A 24,239-nucleotide genomic window follows, 5' to 3' on the forward strand; every position below is an offset into this window, starting at 1 on the left:
GAATTTTTCTTCAAATAAAACTGGTTAGCTGACTTATTCCTGCTGGGGTACATTATATATTCTTTGTATAACTTCTTCACTTAACTAAAAAAGCTACGAAATGTATCTTCTCACCTGGGAAATATACCAGACTGCTTTTTAAAAGTGAACCATACCCACTGAGTGAAGTTTAAATTTTATTAGAACAGTGTTCATTGCTATAAAATATTCTCAAAATAGAATATGAATGTGGTCATGATGCAGATATGAGCTTGTATCCTGGAGACAGACGCGTCTCTGGATTTTCTTTTCAGTACTGAATGGAGGTAAAACTATAAATGAATTCATGCAGAGACCTTTTGATGCTTCCCCATGAAATTTCCTACAGATTTATGGTCCCCAGAGGATAAATCCTAATGACTTTGGTCATCACATGATCTTTCCTTTAGTGCCACCCTTAGGTCTATATTTTAGTTTTTAAGTGAAACACCTCGACAATTAATGGATAGATTGACATGAAACATGGTGACATCTTTCACGATGCCCTCAGGATGAATCACTCCGATGATTTCTCATTTTGTGACCAAAAAGCTGCAAAACTTAAGTTATTCCCATCTGCCTCAGCTTTGTGCTAATTAGTAAACGTAAGCATGCTAACATCCTTAACCAAGATGGTGATCATGGTGAACATATGTGCTAAATATCGGATTGTTAGCATTCTCATTGTGACCATGTTAGCTTGCCATCGTTTCTATCTGAAATTGCAGCAGTGGTTCAGAAAGCAGGTACCGTAGTAAAAATAGTTATGCTGCTTTTTCGCAACTGAATTGTGTATTAAAATCAGAGACTTGTTTATTTGTACTTTGAAGCCACACCACCTCAATCGACCCAGGGGTCATTTCAGGTTAAAACACCATTAGATACCCCAACAGACCTCCTTGTTCATTCAAATCCAAAATCTATCATCGGGAATTGACGTCCTGGCTGCAGACCCTCCTTGATCTCCTCTCGCAGTAACATTGACAACAGCGGGCACATTTCCAGATAGCAGCCCTTAATCAATGTGTGCAGCAGGAGCTGAAAGGTTCTCACCGAGCCCTACCGCACAAGAATTGATTTCTGAAGAGCTGTGATGTGCTAAATACTGTTCGACATCAGGGATCATGTGAACAACACTCAGTCAGCTTCTCGTGTGATTAGAACAAAGTTTGATTTGTGCAGGAAATAGGGTTTGACCCTAGCAAAGAGAAACTGGTGTACAAAGAATAAACAAAAGGGATGATGTTACAGTGCAGCAATTACAATCAAAGAGAAAAGTATTGCTAGTACTAAAACAGAATTCAGGCCATTCATAATTAATGTTTTTCTGTCCTAGTCAGTACTCTTAGCTCACTTTAATGTTCTGTGCACCTTCAACCCACTTAAATTCAGTATATTGCATAGACAATATGATTCAGACTCTGCCTACAATAATGTGAATAAATAGAAATACACACGTCTGTCAATTATTGGAAAAGTATGGCTACAATACAATGTTTTTACATTGAGTACGTGTCCCTTGTTTAAAAATACCAACGTGAAATACCCTCAACCAACACTTACACACTAATACCACTTCAGAATGGTGTTCAGTGCCAAGGGTACTCCATAATTAATCACGCTCCACTGCTCCACACTCCAGTACAGCTGATATTGCCAGCTGGCTGTAAAAAACAATTGAGAACAATAATATCGTTGTTGTCAGTTCAGTTTAACCATGTGATGACATCATCGATACAGGTTTTCCCAATGGAGTGTTTTCAAGTGATTCCAATATACTAAATTGTTGGTAGGTAAGTTAACATAGAAGCACAGTGGTTTCCTGTATAATGTTTTCAAACACAACTAGGCTAGCTGTTTCCCCCGTTTCCAGTCTATATGCTAAGCTAAGCTAACCAGCTGCTGGCTGTAGTCTTTTATTTACATTCATATCTAACACTATGCTGAAAGGCAAATAAGTGTAGTTCCCAAAATGTTGAACTATTCCTTTATGATTTGAGTTGAAGCTTGAAGTTCCCTCTAGTATAGCTGGAGCATTACAGTCCAGGAAGTTCGATCGTTATGTCATGGCTTGTTTGATAGTTAAAGATATACAGAAAATATGAGTGTATGTTTAATCACAAGCTCTTTAGATCAAATGCCACATAAATCAAGTTAGTTTGACAGAAAATCTGTGAAAAAGTGAAGGGTTCCATTATGACTTTAACTGAATATATAATTATTTAGATTTGAAATTGTCACTTAAGCCCTTTTCCCCCCAAACCCCTGTGCTGTCAGTCCATACAAAGCGTATCAGTACGTATTTAGATCAGCATGTGATTTGTTGATGTGCCGCTGCATCACTGTCAACCAAGAAAGAAAAAAAAGGGACTTTGATTGCTTCCAGTACTGCTGTGTACAGCTTGCGCAATTAAAATCATAATGGCAGATTTTAGACACCAAACTAATGAGCTCAACTCCTCTGAGTGGAAATGCCATTAGAAGTCCTAATGGGACTCCTTCGCTGAGTAACAAAACAAATCCTCAGCTGCTAGATATGAGATGTGCTGCTTTCCAAGACTGGAGATCCTAACACAATCGTTATTTGATTAATACTGTTTGTTTACAAGAGGATACAAAGAAGCGTCGCCCCCTACTGCGCTACAAGGCCCGATACAATGCGATGTATAATTGGATGCTGGCTGGTGGAAACAGAAAGAGACTTCCTGTTCTTCAATGATGAATTGTGAAGAGAGGAAAGAAAATGATTAAGGTTTTGGTTAAGTGATTTTTTTAACCTTTGTTCTTTTCACAACAGCGTCATCCATGTCTCTGTGATTCAGCAGACTTGATGCTACAAACACTCATCTGTGTACTCGCTGGTCTATTGTAAGTTTTCATTACGTTGTATCCAAACTCATCTCTCTTGAGATATATGAAAGCTTAGTTGCCAAATAAACCAAACAGATGGTTTCTGAAAAAATCTTCCCTCCTCCGCTCCTCCCTTAAGCCCGTCCTCCTCCTTCCCCCTCAGCTATCCTCCGCAGGGATGAGGATCATTGGAGGGGGGAAGATTTCATCATCTGGTCCTGCCAGGATCTATTCCTGCTTTGGTGTGTCCTCAGAGATCCCTGCTCTGTGCCACGGCTGATGATGATCCAGGCTCCACACCTCCACTCCCGCCGGAGCACATCAATCACCTCCACTTCTCTCACGCTACCGGAGAGGGAGGGAGGTAGATGCGAGGGGTTGAGGGGTGGCTAAGCCTTCGCTTCCACTTCACTCATATCAAGCAGAGAGAAAAGGAAAGAAAGGGAGGAGGTGGAGGTGGAGGTTATATCTGTCTGCAGTCACAGGATGCCAAGAAAAGGGCCCCAGAAGGCGAACTATGACACATCATATGGGGAGGGCATGTGCACGTGTTGTGGATTTCATATTTCACCTAATCGCTATCAGATCGGAACAGACACCTGAGGCGTGAAATGGATGCCTGTCCCCATCAGAGGGCACCCAGAACTTCAAACACAATCATTCAAAAGGACTCTGAACAAAATGCACTGGATGAGTCTCCATTCAGCGAGAAACTAAATCTCTCCATCATGCTTCGGTCTTAGAACTGACATGACTATCATTTGTTTCTGTACAGGTATTGGTTCCAGGTCACGGGGTCAGCCTGGATTCTGTTGATACCAGTGCGATTCTGGCGGGGAAGGAATTGCATCCAGGAACAAGTTGGTCAGCCGAGTCAGTAAAAATGATAAGAGTCAAATGTTGTAGAGAACCTTCCTTGTGTTATAAGATGTTACAAATGAGAAAGAAAGGGTTTATTCAGCCACAAAGTTCTCCATTAAAGTAAAAAAAATAGTTTGGAGGGTTGTTTTTTAGATCCGTAAAGGTTATTTGTGCACAACCAGTCCTATATTTATGTCAGAGGCAGGATGATACGTTTGCTATGCATTTTGGTACATTTATCACCACAACTGTTTTGGGATTAAATTAACTTTTCATCAGTTCAAACTTGTTATATGTCTAGTACTAGTTAATGCTCAAACACCTACACAACTATTGAGGAATGTGAGACGGAAAGCAAAACAATCTGTCAAGCATTTGTACAGCATCATGGGTATTTACTGTGTGTGCACATTTAAGCTAAACAAATAGGAAATTAATGAAACTAGGAGTTGAATGTTGGAATCTACTGAGCTGCTGAGAGTGGATCAGAGAGGAAGAGAAATGATCGAGACAGTTTGCAAACATACTTAGAGGCAGAGGCTGTATGTGGATTGTATAGAGGGCGAACAGAGATATAACCTTTGTTTACGAGTGCAGGCGGGCCGGCTGACAGTGTGTATAAGTCAAGCGAGGCCAGCCCACTCGGAGATGTACCGGCACGCATTAATCAAACACCGGGGGAGGCGAGAAACGCCTTAACACACACCTCCCCAGGACTCTCTCACCAGAGGGAGGGAATGACCACAAGGTTATCATACCACCAACGAGACAGAGCAGCGCTTTTTGATTCAACACCGCCGCGCTGAAATGCCTCTCCATAAATGTCCACTAACTGTGAACGGCGAGGATGGCGGCAATAGACTTTTTAACGTCAGAGGATGATTCGTCTGGAGTCATTTCGCAGCATGAGTTATTACCGCAATAATATCCATGAGTGCAGCCTTCAGGGTGATTATGGCTGTGATAGTGATGCAGGAGATGGGAGCCACAGATGGGGATTACTGGTCATTATTGTTGTTTGACAACTGGTTAAAAAATGTATAAAAGCAACTCACTAATTGTGAGTTTTGCTTTATGGTAATTATGAGCTTTGTTTAATATACAGCTTTAAGAAAGACTCTGCAGGTCATCGTAAAAAAAAAAAAAAAAAAAAAAAAAAAAAAAAAAAAAGAGCCAACAGCAGCATCCGTATTTAAAAAAAGAGCATTTTATTAAAACAAAATGCTTATTTACAGGACAAGCGATAATACTTCTGCTGAAAAAAGCATTGCGCCTTTAAAAAAAAAGCGGAGTATTATGCATACACAACCAGCTTGGTAATGACATATTTACATTGCAGCTGTTATAGCTTATTACAGTGTCAATACGCCCTGAAGTTTGACTTTGTTACATTACAACACGGCTTATGGAAAGACAGAAGAAATGCAAAGTAAAAATGGCTTTTGGACTACTAAGTGTTAATAAAGTTCAGGCAGTGGGTCAAAAAAAAAGTAGAGCGCATTATCTGTTTCACAGGACAACAAATTTCCTCATTTTGCAGGAAGAAACACGTTTTTCAGTTTAAATACAAATAGAAAATACAAATAGAAATTTGAGAGGACAAATGGCTATTTTAGGTGAAAAAAATAAAAATCAAAGTGTAAAAATGGTAAGCTCTTGATGCAGGAGAATACAACACAGACACAGCTAACGCAAAAAAACAGAAGATTTCCCCATCTCTTAAATAAAAAACAAACAAACCCATGAGCTCGAGTGAGTGGCTCATTGTACCGACACAAGTATTTGTACTTTCTCCTTGTCAGACAGGAAAACTGGCATCACACATGCCGTCCCTGTCATTTAGTTATAAAAATAAATAGAAGTTGAGGGAGAAATTGTGTTTGGTAAAAAGATTCAGAGTCAGTCCAGATATAACTATTATGTTTACTGGCAAACCCTGTTAAGACTATCAATGTGACAGTGAGGGCCTTTTGTTCCACTTGATTCCACTTAAACTATTTCAGTGTCCTTTGATCGAGAGAGAAGGAGTCCAACATGTCCGTCAGGCTTTTGATACAGTGAAGACCAACATTCCCCTTTACAGTTGTCCGTGTTCGTCAGATATGTAATAAAAAGTAAACAATAACACATTTTCTTTCCCTGCATCTCATCCCCTTTCCTCTCTGTTTCCTTTAGAGCCAGGGGTGCCAGGCCGGGTCCATGCGACACAGATTGTCCAGGCTGTTTGCTGCAGCCACCAGGGTGTTGACCTTACTCTCTCCTCCCTCGAACTGAGCCAGGTTATGGAGGCGGGTCATGATGGCCGTGACGGCCTTCTGGACCAACGAGACCAGCTGCTGGGAGTCCATGTTCTCTGGTTGGCCGGCCGGGGACAGCGGCATGGACGTGTCCTCCTGGGTCTTCTTGTGCCACGCAATGATCTCATCGCGAAGGACCGCCTTGAGGATTCCGTCCACCTATCAGGGACAGATGAGAATGAGATGTAAATCATAAAGAATACATTTTGTAGCAACCTGTAGAATAATCACTGGATCCTAACACAACCAATATTAAGAGATTTTTTTTTTTTTCTAGATTTAGAGTTTCTTGTGAGCAATTACCCAAATGTACTAATGAAGCTCAGTAGGAATAAACTCAAAGAACCTTCTTAGCTTTGATTCAGAGCAAAAATGTTCATGCAAATGGGACTGCTTTATGCTACGGTGTTATCTATGACTCGATGACAATTAATCATTACTTGTGATTACAAAAATGTGAAAATGTGATTTTTGCTCTTTTAATAACATCTTGATGACGACACAAGTCTGGAAATATAATATTTAACTAACTTTATTTTATTTGCTTTATTAGTTAATAACTTAACTTCTTTACTTCATTTCGACTTACTTACAATCATTTTGACAACACGAAAATAATGCCCACATAGATCTAGAAAGTAAGTTTTTGACTTTGGAAAGAATAGTTTGTCAAAAACTCTAATCAAGGTGCTTTTCCCTCTTTTTTCCCCAGAGCTTCCAACCACATCTTACAGTCTTCCTATGCAGATGGAGATGACCTTTGACATCAAAGACCATCTTTGAACAGAGAAAAGGATTATGATCCCTCCCACGTCACCACAGTTTCATGGTGACAATTGAGAAATTGCATCCACTAATGAAGAGCAAAAGATGTGTTTGAAAGTAACAGAAACAGCAGGTAAGAAGATATTTTCTTAGTATTGTTTTTGGTCATATAGTTAGCTAACTTGATAACCACAGCATCTAATTGAAATCTCAATTATGTGTCAAGAGAAAGCTCTTTCTGTTTACACAATATGTCAATCTTCTTGGGTAGACTTTTCTAAGCCATCTGTTGAAAGTGTCCGTCGCGGGAAAAGGAGCACTGAAACGTGCTAAAAACTCCGTTTATATAAAGTCAAAGCCAATCTCAGACATATAAAACAAAGCCGTTAAGTTCAATTCAGGTTGTGTTAATCATCCAAAAGGAAATCTGTGTTGTAAACAGCTCATTATGGTGACACAGAACTTAAATACATAATCATGATGTGGCCGCAACACCATCAGTCATCACCTAACTAGGTTCACGCTGTTTCCCAAGCTTACGTAAAGTGTTTATATGGTTTTAGACTTTAATATATTTGAGTGGATGATTGTTATGCGCTTGTGGTGTTTTGCTGTGTTTCCTGGAAAAGGCCATTTTCTTTGACCCAACGTCTGGCACTCCACCTTGCCTAGCTCACAACGTCAAGTGCTTTGTTAATTTATATCTTAAGCATCCTGCTCCCTCCACATGAGTCAGACTAAGTATGAGCTAGACCTATACATAGACACCACACGCCTGTCATTACTGCCCGGCTGCAGATACATTATATTATTACCCTCTGACCGCTCAGGCTTTTATTGCATTGTTTTTTTGTTTAGTTGAACTACGATATCCGGGGAACTCAGCAGGAGCTTGAATTCCACAACAAACCACTGTGTCCTCGTGACAGAATGATGTATATCCTCACTGATACTGCCAGCTGACACACTTCTCCTTAAACCTTGCCAAGACTCCTGCCATCTGAGTCAGGTTGAGCAAGTGTAATTTTCAAGTATACTTACTTTAACATTTAAATGCAATATTGTCATAGGGCGGTGTGACCTTTTATGACATATTACCATCTAGTAGATGAGGCAAACCTGTTGGCAACCAATTGCCTATGTACACAATTCAGAGCAACCGTCATTGCCCAACTGATAAAAACTAAGTTCAATAATATTCACTTTCTGTTTTGGTCTCCAGCAACCCCTGAGGGAAATATCTGGTTCTTTAGCTGCTAAATGCTCCACCAAGGTTCTCCAGCTAGTTGCTAACTGTGTCTGTCTGGTGTTTGTTGCTTAGCAGGTAGTTTTTTTTTTTTTTACTGTTAACAGCAGTCTGATGCATCTGGAAACAATGCTGAATAGAGCCATATGAGTGACCCATAACAGTAATGCTGTGGGCCATTTAACCCAAACAATGACCTGAAATGCTAAAATGGGAAATGCAGAGTTGGGTGAAAATTCTCCATGCCTTTGTCCCTATGAGCAGCCCCATCTACATGTGATCTGTTGTTAATAATAAAATAATGATTTAAGTAGCTTCAAATCAGCAGCTTAATTACAGAAATTCCAATATTAATCTATGTATACACTGAAATAAATAGTTAAAATCCAATATCTCACATCAGATGTGGAACATTCTAACAGGCAAGCCTCTGATCATCTGCTTTGTTCTATCCCTATATGCATCTGTAAAACATTATTCTGAGCTGTATTTTATTTGAAAACACAGGAAAAACTTTTCAACAACTCTTAGAGCAAGACAAGGTACCTTAAAGTTGGGCTGTGCAAAGCATCGTGCCACAGCAATCATGGAGGCAGTGAGAGGGCCCGAGACACCGATGGTGGTCAGGAACTCTGAGATGTTCGGCGTCAGACGGAACGGAACAGGACGGTTGGCGTCCAGGTCGCCTGTGGCGTCGTTGATGTCAAAGCGGAAGTAGGAGACGTTCAGCTTTCCTGTGTCCTAAATTGAGTAAAGGTAAAGTACCAGTCAGAAGTGTAAGAAAAACCAGTGTGTGAGGGAGGACATTGTAAAAAAACAAACTCTTCAGGGCTACCTCCTCATAACCACTACCAATTAAAGAAAACGTATATCTATGATATTCCTTTCTGCAGTGTTCTCCGCGGTCCTTAGACCATATGAGCCGTGCAAGAAAATAACTCTTCTTCAGAAAGGCTAGGGGACTCACAAAACAAGATCATGCCAACAAAAATGGCTACTGTTATTGATCTGCGTGCCCAAGACACAATAACACGTCAAACTATCAGCAGCAGAACATCTATAATCCTCAATTCACTCCCACTCCCCTCTCCCCCTGTCGCTCCCCGCTGACCTAAATATATACAGCCAAGTTTTCATCTTTAAGCCTGCATTTATGTGCGACAGGACCGCTACTCAAGCAGCCATTCCGGGCAAGATAAGCTCCCTTATATGAAAAGGTGAGTGCCTCTGACAGCTTTATAGCAGAGCGTTTCATTCCAGCTCCTTCTCCCTCTCCCCTCCTCTGTTTTACCTCTTTCCCGCCTCTTTCCCTCCCCCCTTCTTCTTAACCCCCATCCTCCCCCCTCTCTCTCCTACTGTCATTTGCTCCTGCAGGCCCCAGCGGAGGGCCTCGAGGCAGTGGGCTGAGACACCAGCAACCCCCAGGAGGCTCAGATAAGCCTGCAGACGGTTGGCTGTAGAGGCAGCGCTCAGAATGCTAAATCACCACACTAGTGGCCGGCGACGGCTTCATTTCGGGGGCTGGTGTGAAAGGGATGACGCAACGTTAATGTGTCACATGTGCTGACTTGGAGCTGTGAACTTGAGTAATATTCAGGTGAAATGGCAACAGTATCAAAGGAGATAGAGAAAGGTGATTCAACGTATTCTGAGGAAATGATCTAATGCCTTGTGAATACAGGTCTTGAAGGAATGAAATGTATGACTGAATTACAGCCTGATTAATGCCACAAAGAAGTGCCTCTATGACTGATACCTTGAAGCATCATTGAACTTTATAAGTGCCAACTTACATAAGGTCTCCATTTCGGCAGGGTGGGGCACAATGTTATGGCTGTGGTGTCCTGTCCTTGCACTCTTTTCTCCGTTTGTGTGTAATGTTTGTGTGTGCGTACGCTTTCCGTACCGTAATCCTGCTGCGTCTAATGGGATCTGCCGAGTGGAACAGGCAGAGAGGGGGCTTAATACCAGCGCTTAGCTGCCCGGAGGAACGCCTGTCAGCAAAGGCCGATTAGGATCACAGGGGTGGGGTGGCCGACTGACACAATCATCTTTAATAATGACTTTTAGAAAACTGTCTGCGGACCAGAGCGGCAGACGGATGCGTTGGGACTGAGAAGGCAAACGCTCGCACCCACAAACACGGCCTCTCAAATTGAAACGTCTTTGATAGCTGTAGAGCAGAGGGACTGGATATATAACGTTCTGTCAAAACATCCTTCGAATTGACAGCGTCTGGCTGACTGATAGGCCTAGCGTGAATGTCACGGGGGAGAATGGTAATTCAAACGGCCAGATATGGAGAGGGTAGTGGTGATCTCTTAATGCATCTGTGAGAGTGTATATCTATTGAATTAGCCCCCGTCACACGAACGCCACTCGCCCTTGACAGAGATTCCGCCATGTTTCTGCTCGTGTATGTTTGTGTGCTTCTCCTACCTGAGCTATTTGCAGCATCTCGGGGTTGAGCCTGTTGAGATGGAGCATGAACTCCGCCAGACCTATGAGGGCCAGCTGGATGGTGAACATCTTCCGGAAGGTCCAGTAGTCGGTGGCGTTAGGGAAGGTGTGGAGGGCCCACTCCTTCAGCATGCTGCGAGGCACCATGTTCCCCTGCACCTCCTTCAGGATGTCCCGCAGGACCTGGTTTGAGATGGGAGGAAGGAGTAGAGGTTAGGGAGAGAGCCGCGGTCCAGATGATATTGGTTGTAATGAGCATTATAATTGGCTGCATGCTGTCTAGTCTCCATAGAACACTGCATAGCTATATCTAAGAAATGTTCAAAGCATGTGCTGTATTATCATCAGTGTTGTCACAATACTGAAATTTGATACAATAACTTAAATAATAAACTATTATTAAAAAAAACACGAGCCACCTTTATCCCGCTATAAAATGACGAGTGGCGAGAAAACAGCACTGAATGAGTGAGAGGAGGCGGGTCTGTGTAGGCACTGCAGCGGTGTGTGTGGCAGTGTGCAATGAAAATGACTTGATGATGAAGGATTGTTCATGACTTCCAAATTTAAAGTCCGAGTCTAGTCCCATCTCTGATCTGTTTATTTGACCGTATCCATACCTGGTGGCTGGCTTGCGTGCCTCTGGCCTGCACAGTGGCCAGACGATCGTAATATCTGGAAATGGGGTTGTCGTGTTCGATGCCCTTCTTGGCACAGCGTTGTTTGTAGATTTCCACCAATGACAGAGACGAAGGGTTGTCCTCTACCAGGCGCATCTGAGGCGACACTGCCACCACTCGGGGCACTGGAGAGATGGAGGGAGAGACAGAAGACAGGATACATGTGGGGAAGGGATGGAGAGGGGAGAGCAGAGTGAAGAAATAAGATTGAGGGAAGCCGGGAGAAAAAAAAGAGAGAAAGTAGGGAGGGAGGTAAAGAGAGGGGGAAAAATACCAAGTCAGTGACAAACAAACTGTAAACATTTGGCTGCACTTCCTAGAAAACGGTCCCTGTTTTACCACAGTGTAAACCACAGATCTAAACCTACAACTAAAATACTCCAGACTTGGGAAACAGCTGCCCTGAAGGCGGGCCATGGCTCAGCATTAAACAGGGTCAAAGGAGGTGAAAGGCTGTGCATGGATTGCCAAGTGAAAGCAGTCAAAACATACTACGGCACACCAAATCAAATCAATACCAGCCATTCTAATTGAGAGGAAATGGGTTGGAAGGGACTGTGGAATTCCCCATCCATATTTCCCTTTAAACAGACCAATCAAGTGCATAAATGGAGATTGGGTAAACAGCTGGGCGGAGGCAAAACACAAGGGGATGGACAGGAGAGGAAATAGCACTTTGAAAATTGAAACGGTGTGTGTGAGTGAGACAGCTACAGAAAGAGAAGAAAAATAGTAGGAGAGGGTCATAGCCATTTGTTATCAGTGTACAGCAGCACTAGACGTGTCCGTGTGTTTCTGATCACCAGAGACAGAAAGTGTAAAATAAGTGTAAAAATTAAAGAGTCATTCCTATTGACATTCCTATTTTCAAGCGACAACTCAAAAGAAGTAAATGAGGCAAAAACAACATAATCTTAGAAAAGGATCCTCCCTAGTCCCTGTATGTTCTCTCTTATCCCTGATCGTACCAGTGAAGAAGAGGTGTCTCTTGGTGGTCTCCTTCCTCTTCTCCAGACACGGGTTGAGGAGGCGGAGAAGCTGCAGGACCCTCTCCTCTCGGCGCGACTCGGTCAGGCAAGCATCGTTCATCACCAGGTAAGGGTAGATTTTGCCATTGTGGCCCCGGATATAGAGACGACGTGCTGCCGTGTTGTGTTTCTGAACGATTTCCACTCTGGGCATGAACCTGGAGAGAAGCACAGAGAGACGGAGCTGAAGTGGTGGAATGATATGTTCCATATGTATTCGTTGCAAGTTTTCTGTTTTTTTCCACAGGCAGGAGAAGTAGATAAATCTTACATTCAGCAATCATTTAAACCATTATCCCAAAGTGTTCTTATAGTAGAGAAGGTTCCTGTGCATAAGAGTCCTTTACCTTGCGATCTTGATGTAATAGTGTGTAGGTTTGGGCATGAGGAACTCCCCGGGGATCTCCACCTCGGCCGTCTGTGCAGAGAAGTTGCTGAGGAAGCGGCACTTCTCCTCAATGAGGAAGAACTTGGGCAGCTGCTTGGTCTTGGCCTCCAGGATCTTGATCCACTTCTTCAGCTTGGAGATCAAGTTGTGAAGCTTCATAGAGCCCGGCACGCTGAAGTCAAAGTCTGGTGTGGGTGGAGAAAGAAAGGAAAAAAAAAAAAAAAAAAAAAAAAAAGCGTGTTATTACAACAAGAATCTCTTTATAGCACCGGCCTTTTCATGTCCGTATTACTTCCAACTCTCCAATTCTTTCACATCCTTCTGTCTTCACAAAAAGGCAGCAAGCACACAAGCAGAAAGCATGACCTGTGTGTCAGATGATTGTTAACTAAGAGGGGCCTGGTGGAATTAATGGTTTAGTATCAATGGCTGAAAGCAGGAAGTGATATAAAAGAAAACGACTACAAAAGCAGATGCAGGCTGCCAGTGATGGGAAAGTGAGCGAATGAAATCCTAAAGCTAGCTGAAAACGTGTGGATGGGGGAATCCATGTGTTACTTTCTACTCTACTTAATCAACTATTCTCAAAATCCCCCTCGGCGAGACACTCCACCCCCCCCATAACTGCTCCAGTGGAGCTGCTCTCAGCCGCCAACATTACAAGACTGTAACAGCAGTGGGCAGCTCCCAGGTGCGTTTTTTGTGTGTGTTTGACCTTTAACCTCCCCTGCAGCAATAAGCTCCTAGAACTGTGCTATAATTTGTGTTTCTTTGCCAAATAAAATACCATGGGGGGGTTAAAACACATACAAGCAGCAAGCGCACAGGGGATGGTACTTAAAAGTCCAGTCAAATATAATTAAAGGAAATAGAACGGTAATAAATAGAATCAAAGACGTTTAAAGGCTTATTGGTCAGATGACATTTCAAATGCAAACACTACCAGGCCTGTTTGAGGCCACAAACGGTTAAGATTAATTGAAGTGAGATGAGGGTATTTGCTTTAGCGTTATTTACACAGTAACATGGACTAAGAACACTTTGTTTTTCACAGTGATGGCCTTAGGGTGGGAAGTGGTTCCAGAAACTCACATCTGGGAAATGTCCATTCTAAATATTGTGTTACACTGTTGGCCACCTCACTCCAGCGGTGTAGTGAAGTGCCTTGCTTAAGGGAACTCCATGGGTAAGTTATTCATTGCAGGCTGGCAGCACAAGGAGAACCGCTCCAATCGACTTAAAACTCCCAAGTGGAGGCTGGGAGCTGATTAAATTAGAGCTATAAAAAAAATGAGAGTCTTAAAGTATTAAATTCCTGTTTCAAGTCACAACTCATATTGCACATAACATATTGTGATGAGCAGCAGCAATAACAACGGAAGGAGGGGAAGTGAGCCAGGCAGGTTTTCCACTTTACAATAAAGCCCCCAGGACATCTCTGTAACATGAATGCACACACACACACACACACACACACACACACACACACACACACACACACACACACACACACACACACACACACACACACACACACACACACACACACACACACACACACACACACACACACACACACACACACACACACACACACCTCCTATTTCAGTACACCCTGTTGTGCCGCCTGTTATAATGAATCCATGAAACTGCAAGGCCTTGCCATTTTCAAACCTGTTCAATCTCTCCCAGAGTGAGACCTCCTAATACTTTAAATAAGCCCTTTAAAACAGCCAATGTTCTTTTCGTAGTGGCCCTATTTCACTATCCGTCTGCCTGCAATTCACCTGCCTCGATAGCGGAGGTAAAATTGAAACAGTCCTGAAGAATTGCCACCCGACAACAATTCAGCACCGTAAAAGTGTAAAATGCTTACAAATAGAAAAGGAGAGACATGCTCCACTCCTTCGAAGTCATAATGCAATACACTAATATCATTCCATCTTTATCAGATATAAAACATTTTACCTGCTTAAATCTGGAGACGGCTGCACATAAAACCCCGGCTTTATGTGGTTACAACTCATACAAATACCTAGATATTTTAAGTATTAGACATGTTGTCAAACGCGAGTAGCAAATACATTTTCTGGAACAGTTAGTAACCAACATTTCACCTTTTTTTGAGTTAATACAGTGTGACAATAATAAACCTGCAGACAGTCTCTGGGAGAAAATACAGAGGTGCTCCATGGCAAGTGCAATACAGCCAGAGAGAGCAGAAGACGGTTATTTTCAACCCCATGGAAACTAATCTTTGACCCCTGCTCTGTCTGCTAGCTCGGGGAATAAGATGCTGAGAGACAGAGTGTGGTGTTGAATACAGCCAGCTGAACTCTGACCTGTGTGAAGAAACCAGCGCTGGTAGTCTGCCCTACCTGGCGGAGGAGCTGCCCTTCTCCAGCAAATTATGGATCCAGACTCAGGAGGGCCACCTCTGTATATAGAACCATTATTCCCTCAAGTCTCACTGTTCCTGACTCAGTGTGGGATTGTATGAATGTGTGTGGTGATGTCAACTCAACTTTATAGTGTCAGATTGGTGAGCTGAAGTTTTGAACGCATCAGAGGTCATCACATCAGCGTGTATGGGGGGTAGAGGGGCAATAAAAGTTCACATTTAAAGCTATGACTGACAACCAACTGAAGGTACATAGGTGCGCTAAGCCAGATTGCGATACAGTTGCATTTAACTATGGTAAATGTTGATTTCAGCATGACAAATGACTATTTAATAGGCACAGAATTAAACTTGTGCATTTATTTTTCAAAAAAGCTCTTCTGACAAAAGTCTCTGCAACAGATCCACTGCTAAAACAGTAACTCATGCAAATAGCGTTTGCCGTAATTGGATTTGAATGCCTCCCTGCTGCCAAATGTTATATGTGCACACATAAACCCATATTTTCCGGCCCACAAACCCTGGGAAAGCGAGTGAGCCACAAACGTGGTTCGGGGAACGGGAGCTTGGCTGCTCAGCAGCTCTGTAAACCCTGTTTGTTCCGCTCTGGAAGGCTTGTGTGGTTTCAGTCTCTGTCGGCCCTGCTCCCGCGTCGCTGTGGGGACAGCTGGGTAGCGAAGGGTCGGCAGGCACTCCACGTCGCAGAAGCCCCGGTGATGCCTGGCTGCGTGAGCACAGCTGGCACCGCAACATCTGGTAAGATTCATCAGCACAGCGCTAGCTCCGAGTCTCGCCCAATCGCTTGTTTGTGTTGTTCATTCAGTCAGTCCCGTGCTTTTGCTCGCTAATGCCATCACACCTGTCTTCATGTTTCCTCTCAGACTCTCATTCTCATTATTTTCTATTTGCTAATCTCCTCTCTCCCATCTTTTATGCTCCTCTCTGCGGTTTTCTAGGCTTGTCAGCTCTGGCTCAACTATATAATGGCTTTTTTTAATCTACATCAGGTGATCATTTTTTTCCCTAGCTGCTCTTCATTCTCTCACAGTCCTTGTCCTCCACTATCCCAGGGCCAAACACATTAGCTCTATTGGCCACTCTCAGGACCAGTGGAGGGGAAAAGCACAGGAGAGACTGAAGAGCAGAGGGGGGAGGAGGGAGGAGTGGCTGTGTGGCAATGCAAAAAGAAAAAAGAAGGGAGACTGGGCCGTTAAACTGTGAGGGTAATTCAGCGAACATGTAGGTGTGCAGCCGGTCCGTAGGAGAGAAAGGGAGTCAGCAAAGAGGTTTATGTGAATGCTGAATGCGGGGGAAGCTGCAGACGGTCCTTGTTTAAACCAGGTCCAGTGAACTGTGGTTCAACTCCCTTATGTAATGTAGGGAAACAGACACGCGGCTTCCAAAAACAGGGGAATGATTGTTTGGAGAAAAATGTCTCAGAGGGGGCCTTGGCTAGACCAGAACTGCACCTGAATCTGAACATGCCGGCCAAAAGAACTGGAGGCTAGTCTCATGTTAGAATGTGAAGTCCAACATCAAGTAAAATAAATTCCAGTGGATGTTGTCCAACAATAACCCCCCATGGATATGTTCCATGATACTGTGGTATGTCCTACTTTGATGACCACAACAACAAGGGATGTTAATGTTGGTACTTCATTGCTAATTATACTCTTCTCTTTTTAACCAAAACATAACAGGGAAAGGGAGTTAAATGTTTCATTCACGGTCGCTTTAGTTGCAGTTTACTCTCCAATTCACCTCCCTGTTCCAATGCTTTATTTTATTTGAACCATATTCACTTTTGCTAGAGCAAGCAACCTATAAACAATGCATGGTTCTTTGACAAAGAGGATAAATACTGGAGGCACAACCTCCAGCCTCCCACAATCAAACAGCACTTGACTGGTGGCTGGTGGTACTTAACCTAACCGGGGCTTCATTACTACATTTACATTTCAATATAAAATGGCCAAAGGTTCACAGTGCCAATATGGTGGAGATCATTTTTCTCAGCCTCTGGAGGTCTGTAAGACTTTTCACGTCGATATAAAATGCAGCCAACGAATAAGATAATTTCATTACGGTTTCAGTACCGAGATGTTCTCTAACAAATAAGGTTTACAGACTTTTAAACCCTACTAAGACTAAAGACTGAACTCTTACTACAGAGGACATTGCTTTATAGATTCAGCCGAGGCAAGAGACCGGAGAGTCTTCTGCTCTATTTCATCAAACCTGTGACAGGCTTTGTGCTCATTGAGATCATCACTGCAGTGCTGCACCAGCTCAGATTAGAAATGCAGCTGACTGGTGTATAATCAAAACCAGTGGGGGCGTGTGCGCACACAGTGTAATAAAGACCCAAACTGACACACACACACACACACACACACATATTTCGAACCAGTCACCACCTCCAACCCCTCCCTAAATCAAATCATCTGGTTGGAAACCTTAATTACATTGCAGAGCACCAATGCTCTAGCTGCTGACAGTTTGTCTTGACAGTGCAGATATGAGTATCACAAGTGTCCAAGCAGATGTAATTTAACCGGTTCAATATATTGCTACAGAGGCTAGTTGGGCCCCCTGTCTCATTATTTTAACCAGTGTGTATACAAAGTAACGCGAATGCTCCTCCTGTTAGCTGATAGGTGGTTGATCTCTGGTGTGAAAAGGTGCTGCATGTGTTGTTACCAGTGCAATTGTCGCACCTTGTCCAAAACAAAACAGCCTTTTTTTTTTGGTTGCCTGATTTTTGAAATGTCTTTTCAAGTCTCCAAGTTGCTAAGAGATCTAAAAGTTAACATGGCTGAAAGTCATGAAAATAAAGTGAACAAACAACAAAGTTCAAAAAGTAAACACAGGAAACAGAGGGCAGGTGTTTGTAGGGAATGACCTCAAAATGAGAGGGCTCTCCAGCGCTTGTTTTTCTTTCTGTCTGTTCTGTGCGGTTCTATGTCTATACAGCAGGGTGCAAGTTTATTTAAAAGCCAACCAACCTGTTGTGAACTGTCCCTTCATCTTCTGGAAAACAGGGTCCTGGGCTGTGGCCTGGGCCCGACGGGCTAGCGACTCAGAGGCAGCACTGGAGAACATGGTGGAAACATTGGAGACGTTCTCCAAGCCGACGCCAAAGGTGCTAACCAGCTTCTTGACAAAGTTCAGTGTGTGCGGTGTGATCTTGGCGTCAGACACGGCGCCGCTCTTCTCAAAGGCCACTGAGTAGCACTTAGCTAGGCCCTGTTGGAGCTGCCTCAAGACCTGCAGAGAGAGAGGAGGAAGGGAAAGAAATAGTGAGGAAAGTCCCTGATGAACACAGGAGCCTGAACGCACCATGCAAGTCAACCCACCCTCTGTTAACATAAGCCGTTTAGCTTCACGCTGTGAGTAGAGGAGCCAGTCACTGGGAATTCTCTATCCAGCAGGTATGTGACTGAATATCTATATAACAACTGTCTGATCAGGTTAGTTGTTCCAACTGTTTTTAAGGTTGTTCCTACACATCATATTTTGGATTTGCAGTGACAAATTGTGAACTTTATGTCTTCTTCTCTTACCGACACATGTGGTGTGTGAGTGGCTGTGACACTACAGTCTGTTCCACTGTGTGTGCATACAAAATACTATACTATCGATCAATCTGTGCATACCGTACAGCCGATTCATACCGGTGTACAGTACCAGTCAAAAGTTTGGACACACCTTCTCATTCAATGGTTTTTCTTTATTATTATTATTTTATTTTTTTTTCTACATTGTAGATTAATATTGAAGACATCCAAACTATGAAGGAACACATATGGAATTATGTGGTAAACAAACAAATGCTCAACAAACCAGAATATGTTTTATATTTTAGATTCTTCAAAGTAGTTGAATGAGAAGGTGTGTCCAAACTTTTGACTGGTACTGTACTTTCTATAACTTTTAAACCTTCCACCAATAGTTCCAGTCATGATGATGAAAACCAGTGAGATAAACTCAGAATTGACATGCTTTACAAGAACATGCCCAGTAGGAAATGCGACCAATTGGAATATTTGTGTGGCCCTTTGTGTGAAAGGTTTGAGCATGACATTTTTTTTGCGTTTTGTTTTTTTCCGTCAGTGTGAAAACGCCTTTACTCAATATTTTTTATCTCATGCTATAATTTTGTGGCCTGTGCTAGAAAACTTTACACCTCTATAACACCAGTGCTATGTGCCAAAACAGTTAACGTACAGCCCCGTACACATTCCCTAAGGAACAAAGGTGCGGGGATGTGATGCCATACAGTAACCAAAGAAATGGAGAAAGGGAAGGTGGTGATGATGGCATAGCATTGCCCCTGTGTGCCCAGTGGAACGAAGCATAGAGCCGGCAGCTGCTGCCGAGTGCCCCAAACCCTCACAGATAATCACACAGATACATACACACATCAACAAACGTCCGGCCCTTAATCCCTTTCCCCATCCTACACGCTCAGTGCACCCATCCATCACCTGTCTCAGTCCTCTCTCCTGCTGCCTCTTTCTCCCAGTCTTCCCCTCCACCCAACAGCTACCATGCGTAGATTCTGCCTAGCATTGCTAAAATAATTTGCAGCAGCACCCAGCTCAGTTTAGACAGCCGTGTCAGGCCTACCCTCCTGCACTGACATCAACGCAATTAGTGAAACTAGGGGGAAAATGCTGCTGGCTGAACGGGTGATTTAAGTCAACATACGCTTCAATAAAAAGGGATTTGAGAAAAATACCAGGCAAAAAATAATAACTCTTTTATCTGAAATGTACATGGGTCCACTGGCAATTTGTCTTGAACATATTCAGCCATATTATATGGTTATGGCAACACACTAGTTCAGTCAGGGAATGGGAAACAGTGAGGACGAGTCTGAATAACACTTCAGACCAAACAGATGTGTTGGCAGATCAGAGAGACTGGGGTCATCTGGGTGACCAGGTGGCACGACACACATACACACAAGATGTGCACTCCAGCTCCTTTTCACACATTTACACAGATGCATGAAAATTCTCACAACCAGCTGTAATATTTTCTCGCCATCTGATCCACCGAGAAAACATACACGTACCACAGCAACACATTAAACCAGCGCCTTTGTTCTTCTCACCTCTTCGTGCCAGTTCTCCCTGAACCACACCATCTGGTCCACGATGCCCTCCAGGGAGGAGAGCAGGGTGGGGTGTAGTTCACGCTGCATGTGCATGATCCGGCTGCAGCGCCACATAGGGGCAGTGGCACGGATGGGCCCTGGGTCGGAGGCCCCTGAGTGAGGCTGGGCCCCCACTGAACTGGGCTGCTGTTGTCCAGATGCATCTGGGAGAGAAGAGTGGGTAAGAGGAGGAAAGGAAGAGTGGTGGAGGGGGGGGATGTGAAAAAAGGAGGCAGGTAGAAAAGAGGAGATACATTTGTTAAAGAGCATCTTCCATATCCATATAAACACATTTTCTTCTTCTATATGTCCCTGCATTGTAGAAGTAGAAAAGAGCTTTTAAATGTCGGGAGAAGTGATGAGGCAACACACTAAAGACAGCCATATTTACTTACCACTTTTGTAGCGCTCCCTCTGCTCGATCTTGAGTGTCAGGTAAAGGGTGCGGATAGGGAAGTAGACAGCCTGAGGGTACACTCGTCCCACCTAGCAGATAAAAGAGGGTCACAGATTACATTTCAAAGACTCCCCCTCAGGACCGCAAAGGGGGGAGGGGGGAGGGAGAGAGAGCAGACGTAGACAGAAGTAAAGAAGGAGGAGATGGAGAGTGAGTGGGACAGAGAGATACTGTTTGTGCATGTGTGTGTCAGAGAGAGCGAGATCATACCGATACAGCCAGAGACCTCTGCTGTAACAGAGGGGCTGTTTGAAGCTTTGAGTCGGGGGAGTTAGAGAAGTTTAAAAACCACGTCATGGCTGAATTACAAAACTGCCTGTGATTGATGATGAAATTGCCCTCAAGACTTTGAAGAAAAAGTCACTGACAACACTGGAGAGCCTAATGGTTGAAGTCAGGACATAAGAGATTTCAAGTTGCAAAATCACCTCAAACTTGGAGGAGCAGGGCTCCTTTGATAATGATGTGGCGGGTGTATTCAGTGTGGCGTTTCATTCAAGGGTCTGTTTTAGGTCACAGTTCATTGAAAAGGTAGAGTTTGTTAGCTGCATAGCCCGTTGAACAGCACTCAAGACAGATCACTTTGACTTATTAACTGAAAATCAATGTTTCGTAAAGAAAGAAATAGCTACCGTGCCAGCATATTTTCTCTTCTTACGATTATCATGGATTGATCTGAATGGTTGTTTAATGTTACACTGGGCACTAAACATGGTTTATACAGTTCACTTAATAATGTGACAGCACATGGCGGGTCAGTCTTCCTTTTGTATATTATGCACAAACGGAATGCGAGGCAAATTCTACCGCTGAAGGTTTTCTTTCATTCAGCATCCCTTCGTGTGCTGCAAGCTCAGATGGCAATATCTTAATCGTCTAACATTCAGAAGAGGCTCTGAACAGGTTCTCTAACACCCCCTTTATGTGGCTACAATATCAACTCCACACTTGTCACCAAATGACATTCTAATACATAAGAGTGCAACCACTGCGAGACATCCCAAAGGACTCAACACTGATATATTTGTGTGACATTTGGCCATCAGTGTGACTGCAAAGCGAGGGCCTAAAGGTAGAATAGAGCTGTGACAAAGCTCCCTAAACTTCGAGAGAGCTGAGAACAGTGATCTGCATTTTAAAACTAAAAGCAGAGGTAAAATACATTAATATAATCTGTGAGTAACATCTATAAATATATGACGGATTAAAAATCAAGATTTTGAATATGCTTACTTTAAGTCTCATCTCCAAATACGGGTTTTAGAAAATATGACGAAGTTTGTTTCTATTGTGTGCGATTGTCTGAGATCTTATGTTCCTCTTTGCTATAGTACACCCTGTTGTGATGATGTGAAATGTTCTCAAAACTGATAACTAAAAGTACAAGAACAATTGTAAAAAAAAAAAAAAAAACTGAAACAGATTATTTTTGGGGGGGGATCAGGGATTTAAGTGTATTGGTGGAAGACCAAACCACAAAGTTCTCTCAGGTCTCGGGGCACAATTTCATAGACTTCAATTACACAGGTACTTGATCCTTCTAGGCCCTCTATACGCCTGCAGGGCAGAAAGGGATACCTCCACATCAACAAAACTGGGTTCAATATGACTAAAAGTGGGCATAGGATGGATAGTGGTGGAGGAGGGGGATACAGGATAGGGATAGAGAAAGAAAGAGAAGTAGCTTTTTTCATACTTTAGCCTCAGGCTAAATGGGTTTGAGAACCTGTAATCTTTCTCTGACTATCCACACTGCTCTGACATCTTGCTCAGGTCTTCAGAGGGATTCTCAAACTGCACAAATCACGTTTAGAAAAGAACTAGCTCAGGTTTAAACCTGCTGAGGGACAGAAAGGGTCGGCCCACAGATATCTAGAACATACTGTAGTTCCCCATCGAGTAGAGTACTAAAAGAGCTGTTCCAGATCTCGACACGTCTAAAATTCTTCAAGAGACTCAGCTCCCTCAATCCACATAAGTCAAGACTCCACATGGACAGTCAGTCAGTGTGCTGGAAAGGCAGGTGAGACAGATAGGATTAACTAACTTGAGAAAGAGGCTGCTGCTGTTGCAGGTTTAAGACCGGACAGCCTGGAAATGATAAAAAGGGAAGAGCAAAATACTGTTATCAAATTGAACTTCATCTTTGAAAACGCTACCACTTCCTCAATGGTGAGCTGATGCAGCTATGGAGCACCTTCAGCCACCACCAAAAAGTATTAACTGCCCTTTTGTGACTAAAGTGCATCTTTACAATGCTTCCAGTGCTAACAGATACAGTGAAGAAAAAACTCTAAATAAGGTATTGCCACGTCCTCCTGCAAATATGCAGAAATGTATAAACTACCCATATCTGTTAATTAATGCGTATATGGTAACTGTCAATACCACTGCAGATTTTTTAGGTTAAATATAGGCACATGTGGGTCACCTTATGCATACACAGTATTCTGCCTTCTCTTTATCCCTCATCGTTTTTTTATTTTATATATTGCATTTACAGCAAATGTGTATTTTCCCTGATGCTCCTTTTCATAGTGCTTAAAACAGAGAGAAGGGAGACAGTGAAAAATACAGTATTGAGATGAGAAATGAAGACTAGAGCCAGGAGTAAAGGGAGGATCTAAGAGGCAGCTAACAGCATTATTAAAGATGAAAAAGGAAGGAAGCCAGCGAGGTAGAGGAGGTACCAGAGATCAGCCCGCTAATGGGAAGATAAGAAATGTCATATTTGGCGAGGCTGAGGTGGGCCGAGGGGAAGAGGGCGAGTGGGAGACAAGGGGGAGGCAGCGAGTGAGGGTGGGAGGCCGTGTGGGGAGGGGTGTTGAGCTCCTCTGTTAACTTCTGATTCATCTTCCTGCCTGCCCCCAGGCGCTTTTCTCCTCACCTTCATCAATATTTCAACATACGTTTTTTTTAAACATCCCGCCGCTGCGGAGAAACTCTTAAATAATTCAGTTGAGCGGCAGAGACAAAGACCGCCATGCATTAAAATGCGTTTTTTATCTCTACATACAAAGGGGGGGAAGAAGAAAGGAGTGTTAACCTTTTACCCTTCACTCATTACAGGGTGATGAGGCAGACCAAAGGGAGGACCGGATCTTCATAGTTGGAAAATCTTTACAGTCACCCATTGACATCCATTCATATTCATGCAAAAGGCAGATGCTGCTTTAAGTGACTCAACTTTAACTATTAGGGCACAACTTTGAGCCTTGTAACAACCACGTGTCATGCTTCAAGGGAAAATGTGCATATTTGGGCACGGTTGGTGCCTAACAGGTAAAAAATGTATTAATTGTTTAACAATCAACCATCAGTTAGATGCTTCCCCTCTACCTGTAAGTTTAAAAAAAGGGGATTCCCAAAGTAATCTTCACTTCATCAACTTCTTACACTGCCCACTTGTATTCTTAGACCACATCTTTCCCCTCACTTCTTTTTATCCTGCTCATCTCCTCTATACAACGTTCCTGCTCTGCTGAGAGGATGGCTGTTTGTTATAGCAGACTACTCTTTGAAGATCACCCTCTTCAAATTGTGCGGAAATAATACTCCATTAAGAAAAGCAAATTAGTCCGCGGTTTAATTACGAGCTCTGTTCCCGCGGTGCGGATGCGTATGATA

The 24,239-nt window shown here is 43.1% G+C and overlaps 1 protein-coding gene across 2 annotated transcripts in view; it reads right to left on the minus strand.

Moving 5' to 3' along the window:
- Positions 1-4,920: 4,920 nt before the first annotated feature.
- trrap (transformation/transcription domain-associated protein) overlaps positions 4,921-24,239 on the minus strand; it is a 78,946-nt gene continuing 59,627 nt past the window's right edge. For both annotated transcript variants that reach the window (XM_054598312.1, XM_054598311.1), the window contains 9 exons: positions 20,551-20,641; positions 20,114-20,319; positions 18,000-18,261; positions 12,553-12,778; positions 12,146-12,363; positions 11,118-11,302; positions 10,477-10,680; positions 8,584-8,778; positions 4,921-6,185 (listed from right to left, as the gene is read on the minus strand). In XM_054598312.1, the coding sequence (XP_054454287.1) occupies positions 5,901-6,185; positions 8,584-8,778; positions 10,477-10,680; positions 11,118-11,302; positions 12,146-12,363; positions 12,553-12,778; positions 18,000-18,261; positions 20,114-20,319; positions 20,551-20,641 (1,872 nt within the window). In that variant the 3' untranslated portion in view covers positions 4,921-5,900. The remainder of the gene's footprint in view (positions 6,186-8,583; positions 8,779-10,476; positions 10,681-11,117; positions 11,303-12,145; positions 12,364-12,552; positions 12,779-17,999; positions 18,262-20,113; positions 20,320-20,550; positions 20,642-24,239) is intronic.

The sequence above is a fragment of the Anoplopoma fimbria genome, chromosome 5, assembly GCF_027596085.1.
Source record: "Anoplopoma fimbria isolate UVic2021 breed Golden Eagle Sablefish chromosome 5, Afim_UVic_2022, whole genome shotgun sequence".
NCBI classification, from domain to species: Eukaryota; Metazoa; Chordata; class Actinopteri; order Perciformes; family Anoplopomatidae; genus Anoplopoma; species Anoplopoma fimbria.